General features: G+C 42.6%; 1 protein-coding gene across 1 annotated transcript in view; it reads right to left on the bottom strand.

Annotated features, from left to right (window-relative positions):
• ETV6 (ETS variant transcription factor 6) overlaps positions 1 to 22,145 on the bottom strand; it is a 128,047-nt gene that overhangs the window by 9,050 nt on the left and 96,852 nt on the right. Inside the window, exons 4-6 of the mRNA XM_042050650.1 lie at positions 19,777 to 19,911; positions 14,674 to 15,216; positions 824 to 966 (exon numbers count right to left, since the gene is read on the bottom strand). Of these exons, the coding sequence (XP_041906584.1) occupies positions 824 to 966; positions 14,674 to 15,216; positions 19,777 to 19,911 (821 nt within the window). The remainder of the gene's footprint in view (positions 1 to 823; positions 967 to 14,673; positions 15,217 to 19,776; positions 19,912 to 22,145) is intronic.

The raw sequence follows: 22,145 nt of genomic DNA, 5'->3' as shown, positions 1-22,145 counted from the left end.
GACACAATAAACCTTCCGGATTTCATCCACAATTGAGCCTGCCTCCTCCTTCCACCACCTGCCTCTATTGCCGCGGTCCTGTGGAAGGACCCACGAGCCAGACCTCTGGTCTCCCGGATTCCGGAGGCTGGCCCCGCAGCCTGCTGCGTCCAGAGCTGACCGGGCAAAGTGGGAACTGCTCCAAAAAGGACGCAGAGGCAAAGCATGAGTTCCCATTTGTAAATCCATGCTGACTACTCATACATTCATATGAATATACTTATATACATGTACATGTACAGAAATATCCATACATAACTCAGCCCCAAGCTGTAAAAATCAGTACCAGCTTTCCAGAGAACAAAGCAGGAACTGCCCTCTTAGAAGGAAATACATAATCCTGCAGCATTTGGTGTCTGTCCCAGGGCAGCATGTAGGATCTGGGAGTTGCTACAGACAGGAACACAGAAAGGTCCTGCTGAGATGTAGTACAGAGCTCCTCGTAAGCCACATCTCATCAGAATATCCTCAGCATCAGGTTTTGAGAAGAAATAAGATGCCTTGAGAGAGAACTGTTAATTCTTGCACTCCTTGTAATTTTATAATTACATGCATTTATAACTAAAGGCCTTTAAATCAAACCAACAAGTTCTCTATATGAAGAATAGGTTTTAGTGCTTCAGGATGGATGATGCACTGTATTTCTAATGTACACAGAATAAAAGATTACAGTTTTCCAGCAGTCATTTATATGCCATCCTCTCTTCCTTCCCCCGTTTATAACAATCCTGTGATGCTACAAGAGGTGAAGCACTGCAGGAGGAAAATTGCATTGCTTCCTTACCTTGTGGTTTCCCCACAGACGGGCCAGTCCGTTGGGATCCACTATCCGAAATATTTTGGATTCCTTATCTTCCCATCGGATGAAATTTTCGTACCGGCTGTCAGAAAGCAGCTGATAAACATAATCCCAAAGCAACCTACAGTCTGTGAAGAGAGAAGCAAGAAAAGATTAACTTTCCCTTTTTTTCCTTGGGATTAATTCTGGAAACTTTTGGGTGGATGTGTAGTGAAAGGACAGTTGGGATCAGGGCTGAAATGCTGCTGCAACCCGAAATGAAAATGGCTTGGCTGGTATCAAGTAACGTTTGTAAAATGGACTGGAATATACAGCCTCTTCTGATGCATCCCAGTTCTCCTGACACTGACAGAGCACCCCTGTCACATCAAAAGCTGTGTGAGGTGACCTGCTGGTCTTAGCTGTGTGTTTATGGTTGTACTGAAGCACATAAAGCTCCCGCTGTCGGCCCTGATGCTGTTGCTGGCTGTTTTCGTGGAGAAATCAAGAATCCTGCAACCTGCTCTCCCTGCTTGAGGCTGTCCCTTTCTGTGCTAACACGTGAGTCTAAAGCATGGGCACTATAACAACTTTCCTTTGTAGACTCCATGTGATGTAAAACTGACACCTTCTTTAATTTTCAATTTGATTTTTTATTTTACTTTTTAAGGTTCCTGAAAAGAAACAACACCTAAGTATTATAATTACTTGAGTGCTATTGAGAGGTTAAATACTTTCTATTTGGATAATTGAATTCAAATTTCCTCTTGGCAAACAGTCCTTAGGTCGCTAATTAAAGGTCTAACAGACACTTAAGGTTTAGTTTAGTGTTTTTCAGTTTCAAGGCAATCTCTTGAGACTGAGGAAGCCAAGAGCTGAGCTGCTCTTACTTCCTGTTTGCAATATGTGTGTGCAGCACAGAATCACTAGGAATATGCAAAGTGAATTGTACAGAGCTGGGGGTACTGCTGCTGTCAGAAACAACAGGGTTTTCACAGCTCAGCTATCCCGATTTTTAAGGTGGCTGTGGGGTTGCATTTTACTTTGAAAGCAATACCAGCCTCTGAGAAATGGTTTGTTAGAGTTGTTCAAGGGCTGGCAACCAAAGACATGCAGCTTCTAAGTGCTAAAATGGATTCTTGTCAGCCTGTCTTTCTGTTCCTGTCTGTCTGTCTGGGGTTGGCACATGCTACAATGGGGATGATGACATGGGAATATAAAATACTTTTTGAGAAAGGATATGAATAACACATTTAGTGAGTACACCTGAAATGGATAGAGATCTTAAAGTTATTTTCCCACTTTCAAACTGCAAAGAGTATCTCTGACACCAGTACTGTCTCTAAAACCAGAGCTTAGTTTGCCAGTGCCCTTGCTTCAGTCTCTCCCTGCCAGTTCTACAAAGAATAAAGCAGTTTGTTTTGAAGACATGACATCTGGCAAAAATTGCAGGTTCCCATTCTGAAACCTACCCTGCTGGTCACCTCATCCATGACATCTACAAGCCTTGTGGAGGAATGTGAAAGGAAAGAGACAGACTTTTTGGTTAGAAAAGCCTTCTTTTCATTAACATTTTTCACAGAAAAACATTTTCCACAGAAAAATGTCCATCCCCATTTGAAATTTTTCTAGGTTTTGATTAAAAAAATGAAACCTGGGCACAAGTTTCCCTGGACTAAGTGAGAGGTCTAAAAACTGAAGGCTACTACTTTAATTTTTGTCATCTCCCCCTCTCACAAATTCACAAAACACAATTCTTACAGTGCACGCACACCCACATACACCGAAAAAACTTTTCTAGACTTCATTTATGATTCAAGACAAGGGAGATTATATTGCTCTTCTGGTTTGTGCCTTTTAATATTGTGGGAGGTTCTCAGATAAAAGGGTAGTAAGGCCCCACTTAAATGGTTCTTTCACATTTCACACATGTGCAATTCATTCCAGAGCTCTTTCAATACAAGAAATGTATAGAAAATGGCTTTTTAGTGCAAGAATCCTTGGGGTCAGCTGGAGGGATGGTGCTCCTGCAGAGGCCAGTCAATGTCAGGCTTTGTCATATTCTTGAATGTTCAACCCAGGGCAGACAACCTCCAATTACAGCAGCTTATAGCTCATATTTACAGTTCTGCAGAGATACAATTTACACTCATCTTTACTTTCACCTCATTATTTGCAATAGGCAATGTTATTTTTAATCTCTCTCTCACATTCAGACACACACCCTGGGCCCCCCTTCCGCACAAAACCAAAGAAGCACACAAAAAAAAATCAGCCTGAGGTGTCTAGGTGGAAACAGAGAGAGCTTCAGATGCTAAGAAGAGCTAGGATTCAAGTGCAGATTTGGTTTTTTGTTGTTCACTTAGTTTTTAGGATGGATGCAGGCTAAGCTTGAATATAAATACACTTCAAATGACAAGAACTCAGATCTGCATCTTGAGATCTTCACAAGAAAAATCCTAAGTGATCAAGGGCCCCATCCCATATTCTAAACTGACTGAGCTGCTCAGACTTGCAAAGGTATTTAGTAGGCTGGTGGAATTTGCAAAAAACCCCAACCACCCAAGTATCTGAGACTGCTGTTTGCTTCAACAATAAAACTGAAAATCCTTGAAAACTCTGCTTGGTTCCTACAACCACTTAAAAACTCGATTTCAAACCATACGGCTGTCTATCAGCAAATTTAGATATATGACTCAGTTGCAGTAATTTAATGAGCAGCAGGGCAACTGTGGTAACTGTGTCTCAAGCCACTGCAAATAGGAAATAAAAAGCATCAAACACCAGTAGAAAAGATTCAGGCTCACTGAATTTCTTCTCCCCAGAGCTGAGAGCTCCGAGCACACTGTTAGTTATCTTGGAGCAGCTGATGCTTTGCAGCACACTTCAGTTATGTATGAGCTCTGCTTGCACAGGACCAAAGCAGCTTGCCTTCCTTCTAGTTTCACTTGGGACACCTTTAGGAATTTGAGCACAGGCACTCAAGGGGTTTTTTGTTTGTTTTTAACCACAAATGGTTGCCCTATGTATCTGTCACCACAGACTGCACAGTAAAAAATTTGAGGTCCTGGAGGGTTCTCTGTGACTGACAGAGGATCAGCAATTAAATCATCTACCAGTAGAGACCATCTTTAATAGGACATTAGAGACAATGAGTCGAGGCTCCCTGGTAACTCTCAGAGACTCTAATGAACTTGGATTATGGTATAGCCCATTTAGAAGCCTGTGAAATTGGTCAAAACCCAGGAAGAGGCAATGCTAGAGAACGCTTTTAAAAGGAGCTTCTCTGCTGGGAAAAGAGGCACCTCCACAAAAGGCTGGTGGAGCTGACAGACAATGTGCTCAGGCACCGGGTGGGATTCTTGGGCCAGCAGTTGGATTTTGATAATCCTTGTGGGTGCCTTCCAACTCAGGATACTCTATGATTCTATGATACAGAAAGTTGCATCCTCCAGGAAGGTCAAAAGTGTGATGTGTATTTTTAGGAAGGATTGTGGAAATGGAGAGAAGGACTTGTACGTGGATAGTTGTTTTGTAAATGTCAATCACTTGTATGAGAAAAGTCTGGATGGTGGGAATGACTCCATGAAGACTCAATCTCTTCCTTGGCTGTCAGAAGGCCTCCAAAGGAGCTGCTGCATGAGGGGACTCTCCACAGGGTGTGTGTTGGCTAGTGAGTAATGGCAAGAAAGCACGTGGATGTTGCTGATGCCAAGCAAGTTTAAAAGTGTGGGAGATTCAGCTGGGGAGTTGAGTCAGGGCTGGTACCTAAATTGTTTGGGCATGCTGCAATTTCCTGCCTTTTGGCTAAAATAAGCTTACTTAGAAAGCAACTATGCCTCTCTAGCACGGGGAAACATCATTTCCCGTAGCACACACATACTTTTTTTTAAAGTGAACTCAGATGGTTGAACGTTGTACAGTCTGCAGCTACAGAGATTTAGCTGTGGGTAGAGCTGGGACTGAGAGGCTTTAAGGTGATGTAGCTGGTGTGGGAAGGTGGTGAATGGCCCAGCAATGCGGAAAGGGCTCCTAAACACTGGCACTTCCATGCCCAACCATTTTCTCAGCCGTAATACTAGGCAAGTCTGAACTATGTAATTAGCTGAGAATTAGGGCAATCTGCAGCTTCAAATGGAGAGGTATGGCTACAACTTTCCTCCTGCAGCTAATGCTTCTAGAGAGACTTTTATAGTTATGCACAAGGCAGTGATAAGGTGTAGAGTACTTAGTTGGTTCTCAAATTGTCTGCCATAAGCACTGCCCTACATGCGCAAGAGGCAGCAGTTTCCTGCTAATAAAAGCCATGTTATTATTAATTGATTAGGCAGAGTCTTCTGAATACACACCTAAAGAATACCAGCATATAAATACTTCTTAATGGCTATATGATAGTAATAAATATCCCTTAGAAATGAAATACCATCTCAGAATGATCTGTAAATTAAACATTATGGATCTTGGGTTCCTAGTATTTTGACATTTGTCCAGCCATTACAAATGAGTCATTTGGCCAAGGTCATCTTCATGTTGTAGTAGTGGGAGGTCTCATATCTGTACTCCCTAGGACGAAATAATGCTGTTAAAAATATAGGCATATGCATGCTAAAGACCTCTTTTGTTCAAGATATAACATTCCCCTGCACTGAAATATTACTTAAAGCACAATTATCTGAGCCCTCTATTGTTTAAATGAGGCCCATGGTGCAGAGCTGGCCCTCTTCACATATCAACTACCAAAACCCTCTCGTAACCACAGAAATGTTTTGCAAGACCCACCCACATCTTGCACTGAAGAGCATTATATAAAAAGTGTTTGATCTGGCTGATGACTGCCTTGGAACCCAACTTGGCTTCACACAGGAAGAGATGCCAAAGGAACATTGTCATACTCCCTCTGACATCAGCTGAGGCCTTACCCCTTGCTGTGTAGGTTACCCTAAAATGTCTCCAGCATGATATCATTTGACTTAAATGGTTCTGTGATTCCTACCAGCTGAAGAGTTCTCCCAAGCTTGGCCCCCTTTATTTTCCAAGGTGATTTGTGCTTCAGCTGCATTTGTTCAGAGCGAAGCAAACAATGGCTGTTCACAACTGAAACTAATCAACAGAACCTGGAAGTTCTCTGGCACCCTGGTTTCTGTAAGTACACCGGAAGTGTGTGAAGACAACGTGGTGATGCTCACGGTGCCAAAATGATGAACTGATGTAATTCACAGTCACTGGAGCCAGGGAAGGGCCTGCGGTCTCAGAAAGTCTCTGACCTTGGGAGTGCCACTGCCAGAGAGTCCTGGGAATGGTCTGACTGGGGAATTTCCTTAAGAGACATGCTGCAGTAGCATTATGCTGTGTTGAAATACAATCCAGCCTCAATATCTATCCATGACATATTCACTTTAGCAGACAAACCCAGGAGAAAAAAGTAACTAAGTCTCATGGTTAAGGGTTCAAATGGCTCTGAGGCCTGGGGGAGCACTGACTGATCCTGAGATGGAGCACCCTGGTCATGAATGTATGTTAATCCATGTCCAGGTCACTGAGGGAAAATAGTTTTCTTTCTGTGAATGTTGCTACTGGAAGCAGGATGGTAAGCTGGTACAGTAAAGCCAATGTTTTTTTGTGGAGAAACCTCTTGACAGACAACTGTTTGTTCAGCTCAGTAAATTCAAGCTGGGGCTGAGTAAAGAGGTTGCCAGATCACACAATACAACAGTTGTATGTTGCTTGTCTTGTACCCAAATGCTGAGTGGGAGATCAGGCAGAAGGAGAGCAGAAACCTGAGACTGTCATGCTGCAAACAGTTGTGCTGTGAGGTTGTAAAAATAACACAGCAAGATGAGGCCAGGCTCTGTTTTTGGCAGTAAAAACTTGTACAGAGAAGGAGGATCCAAAAGCTTCATATACCTCATGTGGTTGTAGAAAAGAGCACTGAAATCACAATGAATATGTAAGAGATGGGTCACAGACCATTTGAAAGATAAAGACTTTGAAAGCTCAAGACTGCTGTATTAAAAAAGAGGTTTTTTCTTCCTGTCCTCTTCTTCTGCTCCATTCCCCCATCCCCACCAAATAGATGGGCATTTTCAGTATTATCTTCAGGTGCTGTTCTTTTTCTGCTCCACCACCATGGTAGAAAAGACTCCTGCTAAAGAAACCTGTCTTTGATTCTCCTGTGGCTTTTCCTCACCTTTACTGCTCATGAAAGGCAATGACTGAAAAGGAAAAGAAATTCAACCTCTGCCTGTTCACATGCACTTCTTACAAACACCTCACAACCTCTTTGACATAAGAAAACTGGCCAAACACATTAATGATAGGAATTTAAGAATTAAGAATGAAGCTTTACCTTCACAATTGTACTTCAGAGAAGCTGGCAAAAGCAGGAATGACTTAATTGCAGCAAAGGCATTACCAACAAGGGTAATAATTTTTAACCCCACAATGTGAGAACCTCTACTATCTTCTGACAGTTCAGCCTTGGGTTTAGACTTCTGGCTTTTTTCAAGAGCAGAAAATCATTGTCTATAACAGACTACTTCCCATGAACCTCACTTCTGTGTTCTCTCAGAAAGCCCTGAGTACCCTGGCAGGTATGAGCATGGCTGGAAGACACAGCTCCTGGTGTGTTCCCAGGAAGTCCCTCCTGAAGGGACTTCATAAACCGTAAACTGGTGATTTCTGACGGGTCCCTTGCAGAAAACTGAGATGTGACCTCCCCTGCTTGGGGTTAAAACTCCACATTGAGACACAGCCAAACTCTCCTCTCCTCTCCCTTCCCCAAACAGCCTTACCAGTTTAATGGTGTGAATTTGAATTAACATAAACTGATGTGTGCCACCTGTAACTGATTGGTATTAAAGCCAGACTTAAATAGGCCTGTCTTGGGAGACAGTCTAAGTGTAGTGTCAACACTGTAAACACAACAGTGTGCTTTCCTGGTTTAACTAAGAGGATTCAAAGTGATCCAGGTTTGCTTTGTAGAAGAAATCTGAATTACCAGAACAACTCTAGCCTGAAGGAAGCATGCAGTATACAGGGAAAGTAAGGGACCTGTTTTCATTAAGAGGGAAGTTTCTTAAAAGACTGTAACATCCTGCTGACCCCAATGGATGCTTAGGGTACTCTGAACCCACTTACCTGTCTAGCCATGGTATGTAAATGGGTACTGCAGTACAGTAATGAGAAGAATGAAATCTAAATGACTGAGCTTTCCTCTGGCTTGGTCACTCCTGGCTTCTGAGCAGACCTGAACAAGCCCCAACTGCAACTTCTGCTCCTGTAACTGCAGTAAGAATGGAGGCAGTTGTGAAGCAAGACACCTCACAGAAAATCTACAACCACCTGTCCAAGCTATTGCTATTTGGCTATTGTTTGAGCTTGAGTGTCAGTAGTTAAATTGGCAGGGAAGGCCCACTTTCAGGCTGAAATTATTTGTTCATGCAATGTTAAGAAGACTCTCAAGGTTAAAATGAAAACTCCTATGAATATGAGCTCTATGAGCTTGACTCCCATCCACACTTCAGTCTCTCCAGCAGTCTGGCTTTCCACAAGGGCTCAAACAGACATGGCATGTAGTGGAAATGAAAAGTGTACATGATTGCAAGAGCAAATGATGAAACAAGGCCAGCGACACTACCACTGTCATGTCCAAATGGGAGTCACAGGCCAGCCTTACACCAGGATTTTCATGTTTTTGCAAGGCTCCAATCTATCTATATGAGCTGCTGCCCTACAGGAAGGAAGGTCAGTTCCCTGGAAAGCAGGTACTGAACCCCTACGACTTACAACTTCGAATTGCCAAGTGAACCACTGTTTTGGCTTTCTGTACGTTGCCAGTCTGTAACTTGTAACTGCTCAGCTGCTGTGACCATCTTGTCAAAGCTGCCCCCAAAGTCTGTGTTTCATCAAAGGCCCACCAGCCACTTCTACGCTGTCACATCCTGCTGGGTTCATCACTCATGACAGTGGAGAAGATGGCCTTGGCAGTCTTAGCTGAGTACACAGGTAGGCTCCTTTGGTGTTAGCAATGTTATGTGCTGTCCTAAAGAACAGCTGTGTGTTTGATATACCCCAGATGTGGTTTGCCCTCCTGGCTGCCAGGGCACGCTGCTGACTCATGCTGAGCCTGGTGTTGACCAGTATCCCCAGATCCCCCTCTGCAGGGATGCTCCCCAAACACTTCTCTCCCCATTTGTATTTGTGCCCAGCACTGCTCCACCCGAGGTGCAGAATCTACCAGTTGGACTTGTCAGATTTCATCCATCAATCACAGCCTAATGCTCCAATCTATACAGACCCCTCTGCAAGGCATCTTGTCCCTCAAGACAGTCAACAGCACTTCCCAGTTTGGTACCATCAGTAAAATTGCTTAAGGCACATTTAACTTCTGCATGCAGATCGCTGATAAATACATTGAACAGGACTGTCCCTGGAACTGAGCCCTGCGGAACACTGCCAGCCAGATGTGGCCTTGTGCGCTACAACCCTCTGGGCCCTGCCCTTAGACAGCTCTTTACGCAGTGCACTGGGAACCTGCTCATCCCACAGCCATGCAACTCGACCCTGCTGTGAGGGGCAGTACAAAAAGCCTCCCTAAAATGCAGAACAGCTATACCCACCACCTTCCCTCCATCCACCATGTGGGTGACCTTATCATGCAAAGATAGCAAATTAGTTAAATGGGATTTACCTTTGTGGCTGACTGTGCCTGATGTCTGCCTTTCAACAGTACCCAGTATAAACTTTTCCATCATTTTTTCCAGCCCTTCTGTGAGGGCTAACAGTATCACTTACAAAACCTGTAACTTCCAAGTTGTGCTTAGATGCTGGTCTTTACTCTCTTCACTACAAAGGCATAATTGTTCTTTGCCTGCTTTCCCACCCTCCCTCCCTACCATCCAGCAGATGCCATTGCATAATAACTGTGCCTGTACAGCTGTTTTGTACAGAAAGAAAAATAAACTAATGTCTTGTAACACATTATAAATAATAAACTAATGTGGTGCATTTGCACAAAGGATTTTGCTCATATATGAGTTAAAAAAACCCAAAAGATCATCCTACAATGTGACACAGTTGTAAATGTCCCACGGATGTAGGCACTGGGGCTCTAGTCCTAGTAGTCAAGTTGTGAGGAGACACTGCTGAGGTTCAGTGGTTTGAAGTTTGGTGTTTTTTGATATTTAAGCTCTAAATGTCTACTGTTCCAAATCTAACAGCTCAATCAGCTGAGTTTTAATTATCCTCATGTAAAAGCTTTCCAGCCCAACTCCAGAGTATAAACAGAAAAAAGTACCAGTTGATTTGCACTTTTTTAAAGCACTGTATTTGTGAAAGGGGGACTCCACTGTCCCCTCCTGTCTTTTCCCCTCCCACACAAATGATTTTTTCAAACAAAGCAGGAGAATCCATTATTCTGTTCCCCTCCAAACTCTGTCCCCACATAAAACAATCATACTCCTTTGGAAGACCTCCCCATGCTCAGAGCCTACGCCCATCCTAAGTGCTGTTGTGTGGATTTTAGTAGAATGTGAGTCATCCATAGCTGACGTGCTCTTACCATGGGACTGCATTTTTGGTTTCAGCCATCACACTGCTTTTATTGAGATGTCACTTACACACACCTTGCTACAGATCCATGGGATTCAGCTACGCCCCTGTGCTCTCAAGATGTGGCACACTTGAGAAGCTGAGGTAAACCAGGAGCAAATCTGGAGGCAGCTCTCTGTCATGACTTTGGCAGGGCAAGAATCTTGTCTGTCCTCATTCCAACAGCAGTCAATGGCTTTATGGGCCTAACCAATACAGTGGTAGACAATGTGCCTCCCAACAGTTTAAACATTGCCTGGCTTTTCCCCAGACTCCTGAAGGGGAAGAAACAAATCTGGCAGCTCATAAAGTCAGATACAGCCCAGTTGCTAAGGTAACCCAGCTGATAAGAGCAGCACACCAACAGATAACACCAGGCACAGGACTCACCTGCCTTTAGATTTCAGCATGCTGTGGATTAGTGAACAAGCCTTTCAGTCCCAGAGCTGGTACAGAAAAAGACACTGGGAGCTGGAAGTCTCAGGGACCTGCTCAGCATTGTATTTCCCCTCACAAAAAATATCCAGAATTGTATTAGTGAGTTTTAAGTGACTGAATCAGAAGTGAGGTAAATACCACCATGTCATTAGCTTAATTTGGATGTTTCTAAGACAACCTCTATGTGATAAAGGTCAGGATGAAACCAACCCTATTATAGTTGGATAGTCCCATAACTGCCTCCTGCACCTTGGGGAAGTACCTTTTACGAGATAGCAAAGCCCTAAAATGCTTGATAGCAAAACCTTCGCAGCTAGAGGTTCATGGGGAGTAGAACTTCCAGTCTGCAGAAGGGCTAATTTGAGGTGCCCCTCTTGATTTAAACTGCAACTGTATTTAAAAAGAAAAAGAAAGAAAAGAGAAAAAAGGTATCTATTTCCCCCCTCCCCCACCCCCCCAGGAAAGAGAAATCCTTGGAGACTGTGGGGAACCAAGATCAACTATTGAAAAAAATTTGGAGCTAAAAGTAAGCCATATATAGACTGCCTGCTTGCTAGAGTCCAAGTTAGGAGCTGACTACCAACAGTGTTGCTGCTTTGAATCAGCAGTTCCAGTGGGGAAAACTCTCCATTACACCGCTCGGCTGAGCTCCCCTTTTGAGGTATTTTTAATATTTTTACATGCTGTTAACTAGATAACTACTGATGCCTGAGTTACTTAGTTTATCCATTGCCTGGTGTCTTTGCAGAGGATGCAAATCTGCCTCTTGATCATCTCAACACAATGACCTCCAGTTCTGACAAAGTTATGGAAAAAACGTGTGCGTATTGTGTTGAGAAGATAGCTAAACATAATTTTCAAAATCAACTCTAGCCAATGATGAATAATATATGTGACCTTAATGAGTAATATAAAGATACTTTATGCCTCTGGCTTTGCTAGAAAAGTGTTAAATGGCTTTAGATGAAAAGATAATAAGACCTTCAACTTGAAATCCTTTGCTGTAAGAGGGAAAGTGCTTTACCAGTAAAATTAATATTTTGAAAAATGGTATTACATAAAAAGGTAGGAAAGATTAGTCAGCCAGTGAGTAGAGGTCATTATTTTGTCTGACAGAAAGTCCAGAGCTCTATTGATCGACCTCCTGAAAAGAGAGTATTTGTGTACAGCAGCAAGCAAAAACATTGCTTTTTTTCTCAGAACCAACTAATTGCATGCTGCATTTAAAAACACACTCTGTCTACAAGTAAACAGATTTATGAGGCTGTGAGGTGTCTTAAGTCTAGGGAAAATTCTTTCTACAATATAAAACATCTGAGCTGGGAACAGAAGATGTTCTGGAGCATAGCTTAAGGTTTTAGTCAGCAGCCTACCAGGCTTCCCTAGTAGCTCCTCATCACTATCTCCCTTGAAAATCACCTGCATGCAAGCCATAGGAAGTCAAGGCTCTCTTCTCACCAGCGTCCACAGTTGAGTTCTTAGCTCTGGCACTGGACTTTTGGTAAATCTTTTCAGTGCCCAACCCATCAGTCATCCTCATCAAGAAAATGGAAGTGAAGCCAGTGATTTCTGAAAAGTCCTTTTAAAGAATATATCTGCATTGATGTACATTTGCAGTTTAAGAGCCATGTCTCACAGCTTCCATGGTCTCTCTCACACTGAAGTGGCGAGCATGGTTGGTCAAGCACCTCCATGTTAACTGTGCCACTAAAGGTAAGGATGCTGAGATGAAAAATACATTTATGCTCACATAAAAAAGAAATTATGAGAGCTGTGAGATGGGTGGGAAGCAGGTAGAAAGGTACTTTCTTTCTAGGGGGCCTAAGTATGCTGCCATTGAATTGAACAGCTTCAGTGAAGTTGACTTCAGGCATGAAGCATGAGCTGTCTAATTGTTTGGTAGTAATCCAGTTTTTATCACCTTTAAATTAGCTGTGAGCTCTTTAGAGGGTGTTTACAGTTCAGGGGCCATTACAGTCCAACCATAGGAGCAGTAGCTTGTGCCTGTACAGCAAGTGAGGCATGTGAGCACTTAAAGGACTTGGGGTGCTGATGGAAGTACACTGGCCAATTTATCAGCAGAAATCTGATCAATCTAACTACTCTGTGATTCCCCAACCCTCGGCCATAAAACTCTGCCCTCATCTGAACCAAATGCTTGAACACACTTCAGGTCTTTCTGGCATGAAATAATTCATCAGCTGTTTCAGATATGCCACCCTTGCTTGTGGGTCTCCGCAAAGCCACGGGACTGCAAGTGAAAGCACCTCAGTCTGCAAGTATAGACTTTGGATAACATTTTAAATGGCTAAACATCCTTGCCAAGCAACTGTGTTAGGCCCAGATTTCCAGGGGCTTGGGCTCTGTTGCCCTGCAAACAACATAGGGATAGAAAGGACATGGAAGTTACTGGGGCTGGTGTCACTGGACCCACTGCACAACATGCAGAAACCAAAGATTACCAACTATCTAAGAAAACACCTGAGATTAAAGTAAAAAAATTACACCACCACGTACTCTCAATATTTTTTCTTACATTTATTTCAGATTAGGGTTTATTCTTAGAGAATGTTTCTTTTTGGGAAATAAAAATTAACTGCCTTGATCTCCCAACAATACTTTGTAGGAAGGTAATCTCCAGTGATGCAACCAGTAGGGTGTTTTCTCTGCCATAACTTTAAGTATATTTATTAACTTGCTGAGAATTTTGTGGGTAATAAAAATCCAAAGAAAAGAGACAAATGTCAGCCAGGCAAAAATGTCAAGAGATTCATTTCTGGAACTCATCTTTCTATTATGTGAAAGGATCATGGTCCTTGCTGTGCTTGATCTTGACTAGATGGTAAGATATATATCTTTGGAATTTAAAGTGGTAAGTCTTAAGAATATAGAAAATCTTCCTCATTAAATCTGAGGCAGCACCACATCTGTAACAAATTTAAGGCATGTAAGGACAAAAAAGAACAAGGTGTTTTAAAATGTACCTCTGTGGACATGTGTAACACCCCACAGGAGCTGGGGATCACATTAGGTCACTACTGACACAACTGCATGGAATCTTTCTGGGTGTGGTGTGTATTTACATCTCTCAAAAGAAATTGGTTACTGGGGCATCCAGAGTATTTCTGAAGTGGTTGGATTCCCCCTCCCCCTCTCCCTCTCTATTTACAGTTCCCTTTGGAGTACAAGAAACATTTTCTGTAACCTCAGCTTCCTGATTCAGCTGCTGTGATGTCGGTTATTTACGATAACAAAAGTGAGACAATGCCTGTGGTTTGTGTGGGACAAAGCCAACCTTGTTTCTGTAAAAAGGGACAATCCTGATGGGAGAAGCCCAGGAAAGGCTACGAAGTAGGACTCCGGGGTGGTATTTCATTAGTCCTGCCAGCTTCATAATGGGCTCGACACTGCATTATTTCAAAGGCCACTGACAGAGAGTTTCTTCCTTTCCATAGGATTGGACACTAATGTCAATGGAATTCTTGGAAAACTATCTCTTTGCAGAACAAGGCTTCAGAGATGGGTATCTTGGGAAATGAATGGATTGCTAGCGGGTGGAGAGGCAGCGAGCGTCAGGATGCAAATGTTTCAATACCAATTACACATTCTGTGGTCACAGGCAAGTCATTCTGCTCTTCTGCTTACCTGTCATGAAACTGGTTTATTAATACTTCACTGCCTAAGCCACAGCTGTAGTGAAACTTGCAGAATGCCAGTAAACTCTTCATGTCACAGAGTAGCAAAAGGAAACAAGAAACTCTTAAAACAAAGCATGGTTAGTTATGAATGAAGAGAATCACTTTTGGTGTAGCCTAGAGAATGTCCCTTACCTGCTATCCTCCCGATTGGCATCGCGTGGTCCTCGGGAGGGGAGACAGACACCATGATGTGGTTCATATAAGCTAACTCTTCTCGGTGGGACAGGTTGATGGGCTTGACCTCCCTGTGCAGCCCATCCTCAGACAACCTCGGTGGTTTGAAATCGGAGTGCCTGGGGTTCAGTATCAAAGGATGCATGATAGGGCTGGGCATCAGCTGGATGACCCTGGTGTTCTCCTGGCGAGGGCTGGAGGGCTTCTGGAGCACCTCGGAAGGAGGCGGGCAGTGGTTGTTTTCTATTGGGGACACTGAGAGAGGATAGGGCTCCTGCTGGTTGTTCTCGTGCTGGTGCCTTGTCCCCGGCACCCTGTCGGCCGGGGACAGGCGACGGAGAGTGCTGTCCATGGGGGACTTCAGTGGCCGCTGGTCGGGGTCTGGTGACGGACGGTGGTTGTTGGTGATGGGTGACCGCGAGCGATGCAACAGTTCAATGGTTGGGGGGTTGTGGTGGACTGTTTCTGTGGATGGTCTCGAAGGTCTCTGCACAAAGCTATCTGTGGAGAAAAAAAAAAAGTCCCCAAAATACAGATTGTCTGTATTGTGATCAAGATGTAGGCTCTACTGCTGACAGCCTGAAAATGTTTTTTATTTGTGTGACCTACAGATGCCCAGAAAAGTACTGCATAAATGCAGACAGTTATTATTTCTACACAGAATGAAAACAGTGAAAACAATCTTCCTCCACCAGCCATAGCTCCTTGGAAAACACACTAAGAGAAATCCCATTTTGAGAAGCTGACTGGAATACTTGTGAAGAAAGTAAGATCTGATTTAGCTGTACTAACTGTGTTTCTGTACAAATTTTTTGAAACTTTTCTCCTGCCATTCATGTCTCTCCGTGTTGTTCCTCTTACTGTACCATGATGAGCACTGTAAGGTAGAAGGGAAAAAAAAAAAAAAAGAAAATGTCTACAGGAAAATACCAGGTATTAAGTTTTAGACGGTAGAAGCTTAGGTCAAGGTAGAGAATAACTCAGTCTGAAATATGGACTGGGTTGTTTAAAAAAACCCAGGTAGGAAGCTCTTTGTGAAACCCTACATTTTATCTCTGCCTTGATTTTAAGAGCATGTTGCATCTTCATAAGGATATTTTCATCTTCTTTTATTTAGTCTGTGGTGTCTACTATTGGGTTGTCCCATAAAAGCACTTAGATGCCTTCAGCAGGAGGACTTCTAGCATCACTTTTGCATTACTGCAGAACACACTTCCCAGCTTAACAGTAGTGGGGAGATAAACCACCACCAATCCTCTCACAAAATTAAAATGTTTGCCAGTGCAAACTTTCAGGTAAGCTAAGGCCATCAATTTTGACTTGGGAAACTACTGACAAAGAGGAAAGTACCACCAGTACTACAGTGACTAACAGCTTTTTATCAGAAAAACAAAGATCAAATTTCAGTGCTGCTTGCTGAAAGCCTTGGGTGATAACAGAAGGAAACTTCTGGGTACATGGCAAAAACTGAAACAAGTAGCTGCCTATCTGAGGCTGCCTGTTTGTTCATTCCTTTTTCTCTGAACCATAAATGATTCTCTTGCTCTCTGCCAAGGCAGTGACACCTGCTGAAGACCCTGTTGAGGTGAAGACTCAAGGGCTCCTGCTGCTCTGGAACCCAGGCAGGCATCAGGAGATGGATCGGCACATACCCAGGGAAAGGCCTGAACAGGTAAAGCTCAAGTCCTGAGAAAATGTAGTGCCAGGCAGTGGCATAGCATCTGCACAAGAACACTAAAGTCTACAGGAAAACCTGGAATTTTAGGCAGAACCTACATTGCTCTAGAATACTTATTAAACACACCTGTCGTCCCAGACAAGAAAAATGCATTTGTAGGGCTATTCAAGGTACTCACAATGGAACAGCTGGAGGACATGAAACTCCAGAGCTATATATTGTTCTTGCTTAAACCTAAACAGTTTTAAATACAATCTGGCCAGCTAATGTGGGATAGCCCAAATGAAGATCAAAGAGGAAAAATTTACAATTGTATCTACCTCTGTGGCTGTCTTTCCTTACAGTCTCCTTTCTTTGCCACAACAGAAAGAAAACTCATTCCCAAATTTTACTCAAGTGTCCTATCTTCTACAAATCATCCACCCCCATCACTGTACATGCAAATGCACTGTGCTCATTCTTAGCCTGTAAATATAGACCAGAATATTGTTTGTCCTATTTATTTAACACCTTGGCTGAAGGGAGCAACTATCTTCAAAGCAGAAATGAATGCCCTGCTGCGCTTTCCACCAAGCTCTCAGCAAACATTAGTTGGCTCTGACAAACTCCAAACAGAAGTGTTCCTACCTGTCTGCTTCCAAACCATGGTGATACTGAACCTGGACAGAGGGGACAGAAAGTAGAGACCAAGGAACTCTTGGAAAAGCAGGAAGAGGAAACACCACAAATGGATACACACTAGTGGTTTACTTTCCTTCAAGATCTTTCTCTTAAAGTACTTAACAAAACAATTCCCTCATGGCCAAAGATGCTGTTTTCCATGAAACAATTCCAGCTCAGCTCCAAGCAGGACTGCCACAAATGACCCTGAACATAATAAACAGAATAAAATCCTCATCACATTCATTCCTTGACACATCTGGTGATTGTAAGTTGAGCACATATGGTGTATCATTTCACGCAGCACTAGAATCACTCTGGCCCTTCATTCCAAATGAGCAATACTCTTTTCTTGACGACAGAGCTGTGAAAGGAAATTCACCTCCCAGGAAATTTGCTGACCTATCCATATAGGGATGGGTGGGGCTGCACTTACTCTGGGAGTGAGCAATTGCTGGCATGACAGTCCCAAAGATTGGCAGTCTCTGCTTACCCACAAAAGAAGTGCAGGGAATGACAGTGTAAGCTTCCTGCATGGCATCCCATCAAATGACTCAAAGCTCCATCAGAAGGACCACTGGAGATGAAGGTAATTCACTTTCCATTGCTCATCCCTCTGCAGGGACAGAGCCCATTCCAAGCCAATATCCTGAACTGCAGTCAGTTGATTTCAAACAGCCAAACCCCCTTTGTTTAAGCCTAGTAAAAAACCACTAGATGAAAAGGAAAGCATTTAAAAGCAGGATCATAAGTATAATCCATTAGGAAATAGGCAAAAGAGCCAGAAAATGGAAAAAGATCACTGGAGTAAGGAGGGATTGTAATAAGGATACATCACCTGTGAAGTTTAACCACTCAAAATAGTGCCAAGGTAGAACCTGTCCCCTCTGTCACAGTTCATGAGTTAGCCAGGATTAAGTTCTGCTCCCCACATTAATTCTCCTTTTTTAACTAAGTTGCATTTTGCTGAGGGAAAATGAAAACTCAATTGTGCTACTTTCTCCCAAGTGACTTTGTGAAACAGGAGGAAGAAGTAATGTCAAAATAAACAAATTCACCTGCCTGTAAATTTTTGGCATAGAGATTTTTTGATTGCTCAGTCTTGTGGCAGGCAAAGCTGTAGTTTATTTTGCTTATGTTGAAGTTCCTCTCACAGCAAACCAAGAACTAATTTTTGTCATTATAAAGAAAAGTTTTAAGTAATAGCACAGAGTTGTCTAAGCAAAAACAGTGGTACTATCAGCAGCCAGAGTATTGTATGGAAAAAATCCAAGTTGTTTCTTAATCACTAGACTGTACAGGACTTATTTTTTAAATTACACATATGAAAGGCCAACTGACCATCCCTGTGAAATCCTCTCTAGTCAAAGTTGCTCCATATGTTAAATGTAGGAATGTCCAAGAGAGCAGCTAGTATTTCTGTTTGACATTTCGAATGGGAACACTCGTGGGTGAAGGCCAAGCTTGAGGAAAAGACTGAGATTTTACTAAAAGAGCAGGCAACTGTCTCTTGCACAACTCTGCCAACTGAACCTCATCTTGACCTGCAGCATCCTCATCTAACCTGGAATATATACACGGCTGTGTGGAAACACTTTGGAGCGTCCTTATTCCACCTGCTGCTGTCCTGCTGTTGGCTTAGTCTCAGGGTTTTGCTGGTGCCATTTCACTCTGGCTACCTCAGACTGGCCACAGGCAACTTATACAGGTCTGACAGCACCCCTGAATCTTCTCTTGTAATTCCATGTTGAATCTTGAAATACATTCATATCAAATAGAATTAATACATCTTTTCTCCAGTTAGCAGAGATCAGGGTGACATCTTCACTCACTTACATTCTCTTCTCCTGTTTACTCAAAAAAGGACTAACACAACTTTTTCCTAGATTTTTAAATTCAAAATTAAGTTCATTTTTAATTGAAGAAAAAGAATTCTGCCTGATGCTTTCATGGAAAGGACCTGTGAAAAAACTTAAGTTTGGTATTTTTCTGTTATATATCCAAGAAATCCAAGGAGTACTTCAGTATGTGTATTTTAAAGAAATTAAAACCTCAATTTTCCATTGAAAAGAGGCACACTTACTTTTTGTAGAAGAAGCCCAAATATGCAATTCCACAAACTTAACTATTCTTTTTTCATCACCTCTGACACTCATGGTACGTGTGGACACTACTAGTCCTAAGCAAGTAATTCTGATAGTAAAAATGAGAGAAAACCTGCTGAAGCCCCCTTCTCTCAGAGGGAATTGCTCAACCAGCCCAACAGCTGAGCAACCTGATGGGCTCAGTGCCAGGAACTCTGGCATGATGTTCTGATAGACTGTCAGCTGAAGTGACTTGGAGTTGGATGTTCCCCTCTGAAGCTGCCCTCCCTTGCTCTGCCAACAACTGCATTTAGCTGCATCTCCAGGATACTAAAAGTCCATGAAGCAACTTTGTCTACCTAACTGGGTGTGAGGAAAAATGAATCAATAGGGTCAATAAAACTTTCTGCTTTTTAATCTGTATCTGACATAGCTTTTAAAGATGCTTTGGAAACAGAACAAAATTATAGAAGATAAATGGAGACGGGCTTGTTGACTCACTAGACCATTTGATTGTTCCAAAGCTATGGAGACAGAGGGAGAAGAACAGCTTTATTTTAGTAACTTTGGAGCAAGAAAATGGTGTAATTCCTACTCGCCTCTGTAATGGCAGCTGCTGTAAGAATGAGACAGAGTTACCTTCATCATGATTCTGGTGCAGTATGACCTCTGGCTGAGCATGGATAGAGTTCCCAGGGTGGAAGAAAGGTGTGAAGAGCATACGAGCTTTCCTTTGCTTCAGGATATGCTGAAGGAGTTCATACAAAACATCACCTAAAAGACACACAGCAGGAAAAAGGAAATGAAAATGTACATAACTGATGAGAAGACTCATTTAGCCATCTGATGCACAAATTCATGGCTCCTGGGTGCTATTTTCAGACCCAAAAATGCTAGCAGTAAAATCCTGCATTTCACTGCTATGCAAAGTTCTCCTTTGAAAGGAAAAAAAGGCACATCACACCTCTGAGTGTGACTGTGGCAAAACAGAACGACATTCCCTGGCACCAAAATTGCTGTGTCTTTCCTTAATGGAACATAACACCGCAATATCCAGGAGACCAATGGACTAACTGCTTATTTTGTGCCTTTTATAAATTACATCTTGTATGGATGACCTTATTCCAACATCTACACAAAGCACATAGATACTTATGCATTTTGTCTGGTGTAACTGGTTGCACATTTCAAAGTGAAATTGTACATCACAGGGTAGGAAGTCTGTTGACTTTTCATTCTGCCTGCTCTCTTCTGTTTGTCACTGCTCATATTACAGAGGAACAGGTTGCAACGATTACACGCTATCTGAAAATGAGTTAGTGAAGTTTCACTTAGGAAACCTTAGATTTTCTGGGAGAGTTTTCTCAAACATGAGGTTTTTTTAGTAGTTGTTTCTATGAGATTGTAAGCTGTGCACCATTTGTCCCTTGTCTCTGTAAACCGCCAATACTCTATTTGTGGGCAACCTGAGTTTCTCGGTGTGAAACAGTTAAAGCTGTACTGCTTTCCATAGTTCAGCTTCCTTTATTTTTAACATCTTGGGTGCTTTTACTGTCTCAGCAGTGACTTTAGGGCATTTTTAAAAGGTGATTGCAATACCTGAAAACCTAATTAAAAACAAAGCCTTGAGCACCCAGTTACATGAAACTCTAAAAAGTGATTTTACCACATAATTTTCATCACTGAATGCAATGGTGGCATAATCATAAATAACTAGTGCTGTAACACGCTGAGCAATAAGGTAGCAAATTTGTACCTCTTGTGATTGGCCTGACAGACTGGTGAAAACGTCCATAAAGCTGTCTGCGTCTGTTTTTTTTTTTTTTTTACCTAATGAAATAGCTGAGACTTCTGCATCACCCAGATGCAGCAATGTTAAGATGGTGAAAAGCGTTTGGCAATCCCTCCCTCCCTCCTCTGCTGCCTCCCTTCCCTGGGCAGCCCTGAACAGAACAGCTGTGGGGCTGTGAGCCCTTTACTGGCAAGACTGTGGGAGTGGATGCCCTTCTCCTGCTTTAACCATGAGGGGAAACGATACAGCTTTCGTGTGGCCTCAGTCTGGAAAAACTTAATGCCTCTGTGGAAAACATTATTTCACAGTTCTTAAATTTCACGTACATTTAATTCTGGGAAATGCTGAGGTAATGTCCCTTTACCTACAGTTATCTAAATTTCCAGGGACTGACTCAGATATCCTCCACAAGGTTTATTATCAGTGGGGAATACCTGGAGAGAAGGAAGAGACAAAATGCAAGGGAGAAGGCCTTCAGCTGGATTACTTCATTCCAAATTCATCTTAACCTTCTGAATAAAGTGAGATTTTGCAAGTCAGATGCTCTTCACTGGGAACACTATTTCCAGCCTACAAACATTTTTAATCCTGCTTATTTCAAGTGTGCCCTCACAGCACACAAGGGGAAGAATAGGGGCATATCTTGCAGGCATGAAGGGGAGTTGCAGACCACATACATAAAGGTGTCCCTTGCAGTCCTTGCCCACATCCCTGTTTTCAATACTCCTTTTGCTTCAAGCAGGGCTAATTTTTAAGGAAATAATTCCAAGTGGTGTACCAGAATTTAAAAAAAAAAAAAAAAAAAAAAGAAGACATTTCTAGGCATCAGTTCTCACTAAGGTACTACAGTGACAACAGACATTAATGTTTGGACTCTTCTTCCATAAAAAATTAGTCCTGGACTTGAAGCACACACTTTAAAAACTTTATATACACTAAACATAAGCAACATTTTGTGAGGCAGATTCTGCAGGAGGATGGTTGTGGAGAGTGACCAAGCAGGTTGGTGCAGAATTAGACCCACAGCTTGATTATCAGCTGGATCCAAGCAGCACCAGCTGTACTCCTGCACCTTGTGAGCCTTGCACTGGAAGCCTCCTCACAGCAATTCTGTCACCACTTGGTCCAAGCTTTTTGATCACCTATAGTGATTGAAGTGCAAGCCTTTATATTTAACAGGAGTACCTTATATGGTCATAAAAAAAAAAGCCTGCAA

Source organism: Corvus kubaryi, unplaced genomic scaffold (assembly GCF_017639235.1).
Source record: "Corvus kubaryi isolate FWS band 111438036 unplaced genomic scaffold, C.kubaryi_AGA036_p1.0 74, whole genome shotgun sequence".
NCBI lineage: Eukaryota > Metazoa > Chordata > Aves > Passeriformes > Corvidae > Corvus > Corvus kubaryi.
This window is presented reverse-complemented; position numbering and strand designations above follow the sequence as displayed.